At 39.9% G+C, this 14,378-nt stretch overlaps 1 protein-coding gene and 1 long non-coding RNA gene across 4 annotated transcripts in view; one reads left to right on the top strand and one right to left on the bottom strand.

Moving 5' to 3' along the window:
* The window catches only part of SCFD1 (sec1 family domain containing 1), a 45,343-nt gene extending 40,498 nt beyond the window's left edge, over nucleotides 1–4,845 (top strand). The window contains exons 23-25 of the mRNA XM_083837143.1: nucleotides 371–436; nucleotides 3,587–3,655; nucleotides 4,636–4,845. Coding sequence (XP_083693269.1) covers nucleotides 371–436; nucleotides 3,587–3,655; nucleotides 4,636–4,659 — 159 coding nt within the window. The 3' untranslated portion in view covers nucleotides 4,660–4,845. The remainder of the gene's footprint in view (nucleotides 1–370; nucleotides 437–3,586; nucleotides 3,656–4,635) is intronic.
* The window catches only part of LOC310899976, a 44,296-nt gene that overhangs the window by 7,945 nt on the left and 21,973 nt on the right, over nucleotides 1–14,378 (bottom strand). For all 3 annotated transcript variants that reach the window (XR_014584742.1, XR_014584743.1, XR_014584744.1), the window contains 3 exons: nucleotides 4,611–4,676; nucleotides 3,828–3,935; nucleotides 1,192–1,339 (listed from right to left, as the gene is read on the bottom strand). This is a non-coding gene — a long non-coding RNA (uncharacterized lncRNA). The remainder of the gene's footprint in view (nucleotides 1–1,191; nucleotides 1,340–3,827; nucleotides 3,936–4,610; nucleotides 4,677–14,378) is intronic.

The following is a 14,378-nucleotide window of genomic DNA, read 5'->3' as shown; positions in this document are numbered from 1 at the left end:
AAGTATTTTGTTCGTTTCCCAAAGTTCTTAAGAATCCATGAAAATACTTTAACTGTGTTTATGGACACCAGAGACATCTCCACAGAAAAATGTAATACGTTGAAACTATTTAAGTTTCAAATATTTCTTAGAAATAAAATGACATCTTAGAATAAAGTGACGTGTTAAAATCATTCTGCTTGCTATTCTGCATCCTAGTAAAACTCTGTTATTTTGTTTCAAGGAGAGCGCTAGTGAATTTTTGTCCAGTTCTTAGTCTAAGAAGTGTGATTGAGATGACTTTTGCTATATGTTTAATGATTTGGTATATAGTTTACTACTGAAATGTTAAGAATTTGACTGCATATTCTGATTGTGTGTTGCGTTTTAGGCAATAGTGTTCGTAGTTGGAGGAGGCAACTACATTGAATATCAAAATCTTATTGACTACATAAAGGTACGTACACTTCTGTTGGTTGTGATTAATTTACTTACTTATTTAATCTAACTTACTGATAGAAACCAATTTTAGCAAGCTCTAACATTTAATATTTGGAAGCTTAAATCTTACAAAATTAGCTTTTATATTAGTATTATATATACCATCTGGAGAAAAAAATATATCTGAAAAATTGGTAGAAAATGAGGAATATTAATTCAGAAGAACAGTTGGTTCTGGTATTTTTGTTAATGTTGCACTTCTGAATGCAGAGGATATGCTGTCAAAGCAAAGATCATGTTGACATCATAGAACCGTTTGGGTTGGAAGGGACCTTAAAGATCACCTAATTCCAACCCGCCTGCCATGGGCAGCGACACTTCCCACCAGACCAAGTTGTTCAAAGCCCCATCCAACCTGGCCTTAAACACTTCCAGGGATGGGGCATCCACAACTCCTCTGGACAAAATCTCCACATCAGTATCTCAGCATTTATTACTAACCTACATTTAGAAGTTTTTGCTAATGAGTTGAAGGCAACTCATTCTTGAAATGTTGGATCATTTGATTGTGTGTAGAAATCATAAGAGTTATCATATGCACAAAGAAGAAAATGTGTAACCGACTACGTAATGGTGGTGTAAGGGATTTAACATCTCTGGTTCCAGCTTGCCAGCCTAACAGAACACAAACACCAAAAAAACAGTGGAGGGAGAAAAGTAACCAAATCATTAGAATTCTTGCAGGGGCGGGAATGAGATGCAAGCTCTTACCTTGATAAAATTTAGAATTAGGAAATACGTTATTTAAGAGCAACAGCATATCATTCTTCCTGCCTGATTTTACCGTATAGTAAAATCAGTTACCTCACCAACATGGTTCTACCTTCCTGTCCTGTGGTAGATTACGTTGAAGGTTTTCCTAGAAAAGAATAAATATGAAATATTAGTAACTGAAAAATATAGCTTTCACGTAACAAGCACTTAGTAATTTTCTGTTCTAGTAAATAACACAAAACAGGAAGTTAGAACTTGTGAGCTAGGCTGTTTTCCTCCTCAGGCAGCCATTTTGGAACATAGCTGGTCTGAATAGGGGAAAGGAGAGGAAGAGGAAAGTTACAGGAAGTGTTTAGGTTCACCTTAGCACTTAAAATATTCTTCAAACTCTTTAGAACATTCTAACTGTAGCAGAGTGCATTGTCAAAGTTTTTGCTGCTCCTTAGTTTACCCAAAGCTATTTCAGGTGCCGTATCAATTCAAAAGATGGCCAACAACATGTGTATTTGTTACTTCAACTAAAATAAACCTGAATTTGCCAGAGACTAATACGCTCCTTAAGATACCTAGCTGCATACTGACATACCTGAGGTTAGCTGTGTATGCACATCTATATGTATATACAGAACTTTTATAAGATGGCAAGTTAAACACCCGGTTTTTCATATAGAAGTGGCAAGAATCTGAAGTTTCTGAGGAATAAGAGGGCAAGCAGGAAATGATAGGGTAAGCAGATGGAAAGAACAGACAGAACTGAAAGCTTCAGGAATTATAGTAATGTTAGGTCTTGTGGAGAATGAGAGGTTGGGCATGGGTTTTCTGTTTTGCTGTTCCAGAACCTGTAGACAAAGATGATCATGATCTTCATGATCAGTTGTTAGAGCTGAAGTGTGCTGGACGTTTCCCCAATCAGACTGTGTACTTGATCAGCGGGATATGACCTCCCAGGGGGGAAGCCTGCCTCACCTTTATGGTCTCATTAGACTAGTTGATCTAAGAGGTCTTTTCCAACCTAAATGATTCTGTGATTCTATGTAAGACTGGAATTGTACAGGAATGTGTATTTTAGAGCTGCCTGAAAGGTGCTCTATTTGAAAGGTGCTCACAATTCTTTCTAGTGTTTGAATTTTTTTTTTAATTTTTCGTTAAATGCTATTCATTCATATTACTGAAAACCGAATCTCTCAAAATATATCTGTCAAAATAATTTTAGATCAAAACCAGACCTCGTTTAATAAACTGGCCTGAAACATGGGAAGAACCAAGCTTGAGTTCCTTCTCAGAGACAAGAATAGCTTATTACCACAAACCACTCAAAATTAATAAAGATGAGGACTTGAACCAGGATTACCATCTCCCCCATTAGCATGTGACCACCAGCTACTGACTGTTAGAATCTGCTTCTGTGACTTTCTGCTGAAACAGCACAATTGGCAATATATATGGGACAAAATTGTTTTGTGAGGGCTTGCATTCCTATTTTGCTCTTTAATAAGTAAGCTTTAACTTCCTGTCAGTAAAATGTAAGTTTACACAGATAGGCCTCTTTGTGCTGTTTTTGTCTTGCCCATTCTCCTAACTGTTTATCATATATAACTCACAGACAGCAGAAAACACCAAGAGAAAGGTGTTTTCTGTTTGTTTTTTCAATTGCAGAAATTAGACTAATAGGGGAAAATGCAAATTAATTTAACAGTGAAACAGATTTCTGAATGAGCCTATACTTGAACTTCAAGGAACCATGGCATTATTAGCCCACAAGTGGGAGCAAATTCAGTCTGAAACTTCATATTACTTATACGGATTTTCACTTCTAAAATGATGCACTATCAAATACTATCAAACTGTTCACTGCAAACTAGGATTATTATGTATCCAACATAGCTCAAGGTAATGTTGTTTCAAAATCCTTTTACAAATAAAAAAAGATCTGCTTCAAACGTCATCATAGGGAAACAAATGACAGATAGAAGCTTTCTGGCTGTAATACAACAGAAATATGCTGTTACTATTCTTACAGCAATGCCCAGTTGTTCTAGGGGGTAGAGTTTGTTCTTTTTTTGTGGGAGGCAGCAGGGAGGAGGACCTTTCAGATAAGGTTATTACTTTCCCCAAGCCATTCATAGATGCATCAAAGAACTTCACATTCTAATGAGTTGAAAAGTGTATAATGCCACATTTTTCCACGTCTTTATGCCTCAACTCTCCTCTTTTCCACTTCAATTTAATTATTATTTATTCCTGTGGTGGACCAACTCTACTTTTTCTTTTTTGACAAAAAGTGCACGACTTAAAAATCATCGAGAAATAGGTTTTTGGTATGCACTTAGTTAAAGCCACTTCTGCTGCTCTGTTGAACACTCAATTTCTTCCTGACTTTCCTTTTTATTAGGGTAAACAAGGAAAACATGTCCTCTATGGCTGCAGTGAACTTTTTAATGCTACACAATTTATAAAGCAGGTACGTACCTTTGACAACAACACCATCATAACACTGCTTACAGTAACAAATATTATTTCCATAACCTTTATTTTTTTAATTTTTATTTTTTAATATTATAGCTCTCTTTTTTTTTTTTTTTACAAAAACAAATTGCTGTGACAAATTAATGTATTTGTTACACTGTTTTCACCTGATTGTAGCGTGGGGGTTGGAGTTGTTAACTTTTGAAGGCCTGTATTGTCCATGTGAGTTCACAAGTAATGCGGTTGAACTCATAATAATTGCCTTAGCATAAATCCTAACAGGGAAAAAAAAAAAAAACAAATTACTCTGTTCTTGATACTTTCCACAAACAGCATGTCTTTCCAGGCTACTCTAGCAACATTTCCAGCCTAAAATCACTACTCAACTGTGAGCTTGAAACTTTTGTCCTAAGTTTTGTTACAAATATATGAGTACTGGCATAAGGGGAACTTCAGGCTGCCCCCACCTACATTAAAATCAGTCTTTTTAATGCTGTTAATAAACTTATCATTGCCATTACTTCTCTCACTCTTTCCAATAAAAATGAAAAACACATATTATTCACAACAATCAGCAGTAATAGCTCATCAGTATGGTTTTACTTCTTCCCAACAAGAGAATAAATTGTTATTCAGACCTACATTTTTAAGAAACAAATTCATTCTTGTTGCACTCAAAGGAAATGAAACAGTACTATCAGCTTATGGCTCTTCAGCCAGTTTATCAGTTTCTTTGTTCTTTCAAAACTGACTGTATGTACTATTGCTTTAACACTGAAATTTATTCATATCATATGATATGAAACCCAGATCCTCTCCTGTGAAGGTACACATTAAATATTCTGTTACTAGCATGCGTTTGGATGTAAGAAATTACCAGAGGTTATCAGACAGAAATGTTTACTGTATGAACTGGATATTCATTGCACTGAAAGAATAAAGTTACCAACCTGTTTTTTGTCTCTTCATGTGCAGCTGTCCCAGCTTGGCCAGAAATAAGACTGAAATACTGTGACCTGGATGGCAACGTGACAAAAAGAATTCGTACAGCATTCAGATATCTTCATATCTATAATTTTGTCATTATATTAAAACTCAAAAAAACTCCATTAACATAACTTTTAAAAAAGAACTGTAATTAATACCATGTATATCAACATTTCTGAAATAAACCTTAAAACCTGATCCATTTTTGTTGAGGGTAAGTTTCATATCATTACTTTCTAAATGCAATATTAACTATGGTGTATGACAGAGCTGTCTGAAGAGCATAGCATTTTCAAGATCTCAGAACTTCTGTTACAGTAAACAAAGCAATAGTTTGAAGAAAAGGTCAAGTCTGTCTTTAGGAGATGTGTTCTTGAAAGCCAGCTATCTTCATTTAACAAAACTTAAAAGAACAAAACTGCCTTTTAGGATCACAGACAAACAGCCTTAGTGCAAGAGAACTCTGGCTTCTGGTTGTTGTACTTTTACTTCACTGAAGTTCGTTTAGTTCTGCATACATTTCTGCAGGCTTTGCTTGATGATCCAAAGATGTACTTGGAAGTTACCTTCAGCACAAGTTTTTGATACAGTTATTTAGCTTTTCTCGTTAGGTTACATGTTCGTATTTATCTACTTGCCTACACAGTCACAGCTGCAAACTATAAAGCCTTCAATAATTTTCTTCTGCACTGTTGCTTTGACCATTATGTTTGAGAAGAAACCAAGCCCTACTCATAGTACAGCTCTTACATACAGCTCTGTTTTTCTAAGTGCATATTTAAAATATGCTTATTAACAATTGCATTAGGTAGAGCCAGTTTAGGAGCGGGCAGTAGTTCAGAGAATCTCACAATATAATTAACTTTCACCAGTAATGAAAGCTCTGGAGAGCACGTACAGGAACTGAGAGAAGGCAACAACATTTCTTTCTAGCTGTAGGTCTCTGCCTTACAGAAACGTCCCTTCTGAAAACAGCACTGCTGCTTTCAGAAGCAGTAATATGGCTTCAAAAAGAGGTCTAAAATACTCAAAAAGTGAAAGGGAAACACTTATTGTGGATTTATTAACAAAGAGTAAGAGCATCAGAGTTACTGGTTTACTGTAAATTTTTCAGCACCTTTTTGTACTGTTCTTCAGTGTTTATTGCTATTTGTGCTTTAAAGGCAATAGATTTTGCCCAGGTAGATTGTTTTCAGAACATCTATACAAGAATTGCAGTCAGATCTATTCCTTAAAAATAACAATAAATGTATCACAATAAAAATACACAAAAACTAGACCATATTAATTATCAAAACTAATCTGAGATAATTAAGTAACATTATGAGTATTGTAAGCTAATCCACACTACTATAGATTTCTAAGCTTGCAAACTCAAAATACATTTATTGTGTTGTTAACAATAGCTGCCTTATGTGAATGTTCTCCCATAGACCAGACAACAAGGACTTAGTAGCCAAACACAGTTCATTGTTCTTCTAATTTCCTATACACTGTATTTCTTAGTTAAGAACAATGTCAAAGGCATTTGGAAAACAGACAGGAAAAGACATTTAGACATTTAAGGTAGTTATTGCTTCATGTGGGAGTTTGTTTGAGAAGCCTGAAATAACGTAGTCGCATGAAAGCTGTGCTTCCTGCACAGAGTTTTAACTTTGCAGCTGACAGCCAAGCTCTGAAAACAGCTGCTGAGTGCTTTTTTTCCAGAACTTGTGGCAGTCCGTGTGTGATATGGTGGACCACTGGCCCATCAATTAAAGTCTAATTAATAACAGCTTACAGCATTTGAGGTTTCATTAAGGTTTACATCTTATGTAAAGAGCTATCAGAAGGCACGTCAGTTGAAACGTCCAGGAACTTCATTTGCAGGTCTTCGCGCTATGTCTGGAGACAGGTTTAATTTACAACACCTTTATAGCTGGCTCTTCCCGCTTGTTGTGTCAACATGCACTAGTTAATTAGGTGTTTGTAAAAGACTGAAGACAATTTCAGTACTTTAAACGTTCCTCTCTTTCCTCTGCAAAGTAGATGTTTGGGTTTTGGTGTATTATCAGTCTTAAAGATCTCAGTGAACATCAAAATCTCCGATTTAATACAACCTGAGGTATAACATGCTGGTTTTTTTGTTACGTGGTCCACCTCTGTGGAACTAGGAAAGTTACAGTAGTTCTTTGTCACTAACCCTCGGTTTTCAAGTCTCAGGACTAGCAGGTCGTCCCTGGGGTCTATATTCTCATTTAAAGAAAAGCAGAGCAATACTGAGTCTCAAGTACATGGTACTTGTTCTCAGGAAGATGTTTGTTAGGCAGTCTAGTCTGCAGCTGTTGAAAACTGGCACATCTGTAGTCAAATCTTACCAATGGTTACTTTAAAAAGTGATTCACAGCTTGAAACAACAATCCTTCATTTTCTTTCTTAACTCGACCATTTTAGAATATTTAGCTGGATATTTTGTGACTTAATGTTGTGTTTAGTGCCTCTGTTGTACAGACTTTCTAGAAAAAATATAAAAGTAACCAAAACCAAAATTATAAAAGTAACCAAAAAACCCAAGCAGAATGAGGAAGAGAAACCTCTCAAGACCACTACTTGATTTAAATGTCCGTATCAGTGAAACGCTCGTTACAAAATCAGTACAACTTCCCCATCTTCCCCAATAAGATTTGCCAAGATCGATGACGTTTTGCATCAAGCTGAACAGAATGTAAGATAACCAGATTTTTTTCTTAAAACACATCAGTACTTCTGAGAATAGAAATTATTCTATCAATCAGTCACAGTTACAAAGGGAACACTGCTATGCATACAAAGCTTGCTGACTATAGAGCTGACCTGCTCATTCGAGTATGTTTTGAATCAGTAATTTACAGGGAACAATACCTACTCCTAGAAGTCCAGCCAGATGCAGTAAGTGGTTTTTTTTTTTTCTTTTTTTCTTCCCAGTGAAAAAAAGTTTTGGATAGCCAGCCTCCTGTGACCAAAATCATGCTCATGAGTTCTTTGAAAGCAAGCAACATGAAGATTAGGAGTACAACACAGAAAAAAACAGTCTACTTTCTGTGTATAGTTTTTGTTGTTGTTTTTTTTTTTTGAATGTCTCCATCGGTCTGGAAGTCACCTTTCCCATAGGAGGGGTAACACAGTAGTTTGAAAGAGAAAAGGGAGGAAACAAAACAAAATCACACAAGCGACAACCAGAAACCCTCTGGGAGTGTCAGCATAAGAGCACCCGTTTTGTAGACTCAATATTTGCTACGTGATTGTGCTGCAACTTCTCCTGGGAAGTTGTACAACTCTTCGCTAGCCGTGTCACTACCTTTCTGATGGTTCTGCAGACCATGAGAAGAATCAGGTCTGTAAACCTAGCCTTGCACAGGGCAAGGAAAAGCAGTGTCCCCAGCTCAGTGCTCTCAGGGAGAAGAGCGGCTGCTAACGTCCTTACCCACACTTCTCTTGGAAAAGCTGAATTTCTGCACACTCAAGGCCCAACATGAAAACAGGTGACCCAAAAAGCTATCACCCCTGTGATTTGCAGAGCAAGCCCATTATTTTTTGTGAGGAAAAAAAAAAATATAGATCACTCTCTTATTAGTTAGAATTAAGTTTCTGTCTTTTTTTTTCCCCCTTTCTTCTCCCCCTCAATTCACTGGAGTGTAAGTGATCAAAAGCACAGTCCCTGTACTTTAGGATAGGCTCCACGTTAGCCAGTCAGGGGAAGCCTGATGAAAACTGTAGTTTTATAATTGGGGCAGTCAACCCACAAACGCCAAATCCGTGATGTTTTCCAAATTCTTTTTCCTCCTTTAGGCGTCATTTGTAATTTGTTCTGCTGTTCTCCTGGCCTGGCCTCCCTATACACAATTTCTATCTGGTCAGGATCTGGGCTCCCAGTGCCAAGCTCACCAGTACCCTAGCCAGGCTTTCTACAAAGCCTGACAGTTTTTAGAAGTCCATTCATCAACACTGGCACAAGCCCTGAATTCCGTAAAGGCCTTAGAAACCTGTTCCAGTGTCCCAGCAGAGACAAGGGTTTAGCCCTAAAATGCTAACATTGATACCTGATCAAAGGAAACAGCCAGTTGCCTTCCCAAACCCGCAGCAATGTTTGTACATCTGAAGTTCCGGAAGCAAACCGGTGTCAGATTTAGAGGACTCTTCTGGCACAGGATGACCTTGCTTTCTGTTACCTATTTCTCATAAACACTCATTTCGGGAATGAAAACAGCGCTAAGAAAATAAATGCAGCTCTGGCTGAGTTACATACAGAAGTTTTCACAGTAAGAAATCAAGGACAAACGTCTCTATCGTTGTGTTAGTATTTCACATTTTGATGCTGCTCAGCTATATTTTCACAATTCCCTTTTGTTCGAGTGTTCTCACCAACTCCCCCCAAGCGTACCCCCTCTACACTCCATATTCCACTTTCCCTGATGCGGCCGCCATGCGCAGTGCTCCCAAATGTAAGAACGGGCCCACTTCTGCAACAGCCTCCTGAAGAAGTCCGCGAGCGACCAGTCAACATTTCCAAGCCCAACTTCTCAAACGTTTTTTTTTTTCTCCTCACGATGGAGGTGAAGCTGTCTGGGAAGAGGTGGAAGCGCCGACTGCTCTTTGCAGCTGCAGCTCAATTACCATCTTATTTCCCTGCTCGCTGAGGAACAGCGTTGGCTGTGTCTGCAACCCCGTGACTTCCAGAACGCCAAGCCTCAGCCCTGCACAGCCTGGATCTCAGCTTTGCCGAGGTATTTTCATATCTTATATCATGTTTTCTATGATAAGGTTTCCCACAACTGGTCAAATCCCAGGGCTTGAGGAGTGGTAAGAGCGAGGAGGACGCGTGCCATGGGCCTACGCCAGCCAGCCCAGCAAACGCTGCTGCCTGCTGGGTAGCTGAGGGACTTGGCTGGTAGCAGCGAGGGCCCTGAGGGACTAGGAACGAGCAGCACAAGTTCCAGGGGGGCCACCCCTTGTCCCAGCTGAAGGCCCAGACCAGAAGGTAACTGGGATGATACAAGCAGCAGGAAGGGCTTACAGGGCTGGCGCTCAAGGCTCTGCGAACTTCTGTGGTTCACTGAAAACCCTGGAACAAACAGTCAAATACTAAATTCAGCATGACCATGGGCAAGGATGTATAGCCAAAGGGGTTTTGGCCTGTCTCACAAAGGGACAGGGGAGAATCAGGCCCTTCCCAATACAGCAGGGGGGACTGAGCACTCGAGCAGCAGTGTTGAAGAGGAAAGGGATCATAGAAGGACTGCTTGGGGCATCATGAGTCCAAGAGGGAGACTGAAATTAGGGCGATTCCTAAATGCCATCAGTCAGCAAACCTACAGAGACACTGGTTCAGGCTCCCCCGATCCTTCCACGGTGGCCATGAGCCTGGGCTCCGTCCCGTGGGATGCTCCAAGGACAGGGGCTGCCCCCCTCTCTCCTTCACGCGGAGCCATGAGCCTCCGGTGGCCATGTGTGGCATCCAAGAATCACATCCTGCTGAGCCAGGGGTGGGATTAGGGACAGTGGCATTCTTCACAAGACAGATCAACTACCATAAATTCACATATTTAGGCACAGCCCTGAATCGCAGGGAAAATGAATGCTGCCTACCCAAAGAGCATTTGCAGATCTTTTGTCAGCAGAGGTGTGAGCACAAAGATAAGGCAGCTCAAATGACTACACCGGGCTCCGAGATACCGCATGCTGTTAGGCTGACCCTGCTGTTCTTGCTATTTACTGGAAATCCTGGATGCAAAGGAAACGTAATCTTAACCAGGCCCAGATACCAGACAGATGTTTGTAGTAAGCTAAAATCACCTTTTGTGACAACTAACAGTCCAGATATTTTGACAGAAAGCACAAGAAACCATGAGTTTATGCAAGTCAGCTGCTTTGACATGTACACAATCAGATTCTCGTATCTTCGAGAGAGCCTGATACTCCTACAGCCATATGCAGCTCCATTTGGATCAAATCTTGACAAACAGTAAAAGACTAGCTGTCAAGAAATATCCACATGCGGTATCTTACTACTGTTTTGTGTGTGTTCCTTTGTTCATCCCCAAATTCATTGAAACTCACCAGAAATGTCTGTACTTTATGTAGTACAATGGCAGACATGCAATAAATATTCCCACGGGCATAAAGACAGAAGCATATTTCATAATTAAACACAAAACATCCTTTTAGGGATCTTAACATTTTCCATATCCCAGTTGTAATTAAACGAACGTGTTGTCTTCTTCATGAAAGTACTTTTCTTGTATCTGACACTTAAAAGGCCTGAATGTATCTAGATTTAAGAAATCTAGAAGTCAGTTGTTTTGAAGTGGGAGAAGAGTTTATGTGATTATGTGAATTAAGATAAAATTGTTCCTAATCAAATGACATCAAGTTATTGTGTTTGCTAGAAATGAACCTGACTTGTATGTGGATATTATGAGCCATACTTAAAATGGAATGCAATTAACTTCACAGATTTTTTTTTTTTTTAAATAAAAGTGTTTTTCATTACTTGGTGTTCCTTTTTCCTTTCCCCACTGCGATCAGAATTTAACTGTCTAAAAGTTCATCTGGCAGCGGAAATGTTGTTTCCAGCTTGCCTACAGATACAGTCATTTCTCAGGGGCTGGTTCATAGCAGACCTTTTTGTAGATAGTCTTTAAACTTTGCCATTTCGGAGGCAAACACTCTTGATCAAAGGAGGAAAAACAAAGCGGCCACAGGAGATTCTTTCTCCGCTGACTACCTCCGAAGGGTCCGCTCGGGTTACGAGCTCCCAGAATAACAAACCTACCTTTATTTTCTATTTTTAACTTCTGAGTTCTAGACCTGTAGGCCTAACATTACCTGCAGAAGTTCCCTGTGGAAGAGGAATACTTAATTTTACTTCACACGCTATTTCCAAGCAGAGGAGGAAGGGGAGCTGTGGACGGAGGCTGATGCTGTAGCACAGCACCCAGCCCGTCGCGCTGTCTCCTCTGCAGGACGGCTGCGCCACGGACTGCAGAACAGCGGGGTGTCAGTAGGAGGAATACAGGGCACGCACTTCGAGGGCAAGGATTGTGGATAAAGAGCAGAACCTAGGAAGCGACAGGCATTCAGTCACAGAAATAAGAGCAAGGGAGAACGAAGCACGGCCAAGTACATGAGCACCGTCCCTCCTCAGCGAGTGAGGAGTCAGGATGCAGGTGCAACTGAAGGAGTGGGGAAGAACGAGGGAGCCATACACATGGTAGAAAAACCGCTAAGAAGATGGAATAGCCACCATTTGAATCAGATTAGCTCTTAATCCGAGTCTCCTAAAAGAAGTAAAAGAAAGTACGGGCACTCACACATTCAGTAATATCCTTGAAGGAGGAAAGTTTTTCCTGCTGCAAGAGAAAAGGGCCCTGTTCTGCTGAAATGAACTACAGGCTATTTAACAAGACTTAACAAAAAGAAAAAAGAGCATCTTAGAACAATGCATCTATTATAGCCTTGTTTTCCAGCAGATGTTTTGAGGTGACACAGAACAGCTTAGTAGCTGGGTGTTCTGTTTTAAAGACCATGCTGTGAGTCGTTCCGGAACAGAACTATTTTGGCTATACAGGGCTTTTAAATTACCATCTTTAAAGTGCATTTAAGATGGTAAGCTGTGTGTAGCTAAAGACATTTGCTTGAGCACAAAGGGCAGGAAGCCAAGAAAGGTACCTCTGACGAAAGGCAAATGGGCTCTATTAAATCAGAGGGCACACACAGTACCATCTTATCTGTTTTTCATACATCGCTCCGCAGCCTTAGTAAAGTAATATATTTCACTTGAATTCAAAACTAACATTTTTAGGACACAGAAAAAAAGCTCTTCCTTTGCAAAAATATTTTTGCAACAATCAGGTGTCTGAAGACACTTCCCAAAGAACTAGCACGAAGTGAATAACGATGCAATGAACTACACTTGATCCTTAAAAACGCCTTTCATTTTGAAACAGGGCCTTCACTGAAGCAATAGCACTATTTAAAATGAAAAATTAAACGAAGTTGTTCAATATGAACTCAGTTTCAAGAACGCTGAGTTCAGGAAGCTGAGCCAGGAGGCTAACAGTGCTTATTTTGCCTGTCACTACCTGAAGCACCAGGCCAAAAAAGAGGACCCTAATGCTACTCCACCATCAGTGCCTTGACAGGATGAACTTAAAAGAAAGCAACCTGAAATCCATCTCCAGCACACGTAGTACTAGAGTACTCAGATGTGTACTCTGTAACTTACAATCCAGGTACGTGTTTCTTAGGAAAATTAATTGTGGCCAGCAATGTTTGGTATTGTAGTTCTGCCCAGAGTTAGCACTTGGAAAATACACTTACATGCTGAGGCTGAACATACAAAGCTGTGTCTTGTTCAAGCAGTGCCCCTACTACAAAAGAGGCCCATCCAGAGCCTGCAGAGAGATGGTGCCTCTGCAGATGCTTAGTTTATCTCAAGCCCTGAATTAATACCACGGGTTTCTAGAGCACATTGCATTTCTGATAAGGAGTCTAAATACTTGAGAATAATTAACTGAGCTGAATCTACTTAAAATCTCCCAAGTTGCAAATGCAATGCAAGACACAGGAGAAAGAAAGTTTTCTGAAGTTCCTGCATGGGGGAGAAGCGGCTCTGATACAAACAGGACGCTGCACAGCCCTGCCTCCCCTGGCACTGCCTGCGCTCCTGAGAGCTCTCTGCTCCCCTGAGCCTCTCTGGTAAGCATCCACACGCGGCGTGCAACAAGCCGACCCTCAGGCAGTCACTGCGTTCTGCTGTTTGACTTGTCTGACACTACACAAGTGCGCGAGTTGGCTGCAACCATTAAGACCTTCCATTTTCAATTTAGTTATTTCTATTGGTAGTGAAGAAATCAGACATCATGGGGAGGGGGGGGATGACGACACACCACAACACCACCAAAACCACCCACCCCATGCTATTGGTAATTTGTTAAACAGTTCATTAAGAAAATTTGATGCAATATTAATAATGTAATGTAAGGCATTTAAAACCGTTTTCAATCATGTCTGTTGCATGTCTGTATTCATTGCCACCAGGTATCATGGGTTCTGAAGGTCTGGTTTGTAAGTTAAGGCCAAAGTTACACCTTTGCAAATTACTTTGATTCTAAGAAGACATGCACAAACTTTATATAAAAACAGATATATAAATACTTTTCAAAAGTGCTAATCATTGTCTGAATTCTGCTGCAACCGAAGGTAGCAAAACACAGGAAACAGCAACAGCCAGATTAGCAAGACCAAGCAAACCATCTAGACCAGCACCTCCTGCAGGGTCGGTACCAGCTGCTTCAGAGGGGGAAAAAAAATTGCAGCAGAGAACTTTGGTTCCACTGCAGATTTCCATCCCTCTATTGACAAATCACAACAGGTTAGTCCAAACTATCAATATTTGACATGCCATAATCAAAAATCTTATCATTACAATTACCATATTGGAGTGTTTGATCTCATTGATGCTTTGCAGATACAGCATCTGTGTCCTAGCTGGCCTGACTTTTATTTTTAATCACAAGTTTAACGTTAACAGTCCAACAGTCCCTTTGAGCACTTCTTGGAAATCCCTAAGTAACATACACGTGTAAGCACACAAACATTTTCTCCAGGTAAAACCACAATGCCAATCACAGGTAGAGTTCAGAGCTGCATACTTGCAGACATTAAGAACTGTATGATACGTATCTCTGCACACAAAACAAGGTAGTGGGAGA

Source organism: Anser anser, assembly GCF_964211835.1.
Source record: "Anser anser genome assembly, chromosome: 5".
Classification (NCBI taxonomy): Eukaryota; Metazoa; Chordata; class Aves; order Anseriformes; family Anatidae; genus Anser; species Anser anser.
This window is presented reverse-complemented; position numbering and strand designations above follow the sequence as displayed.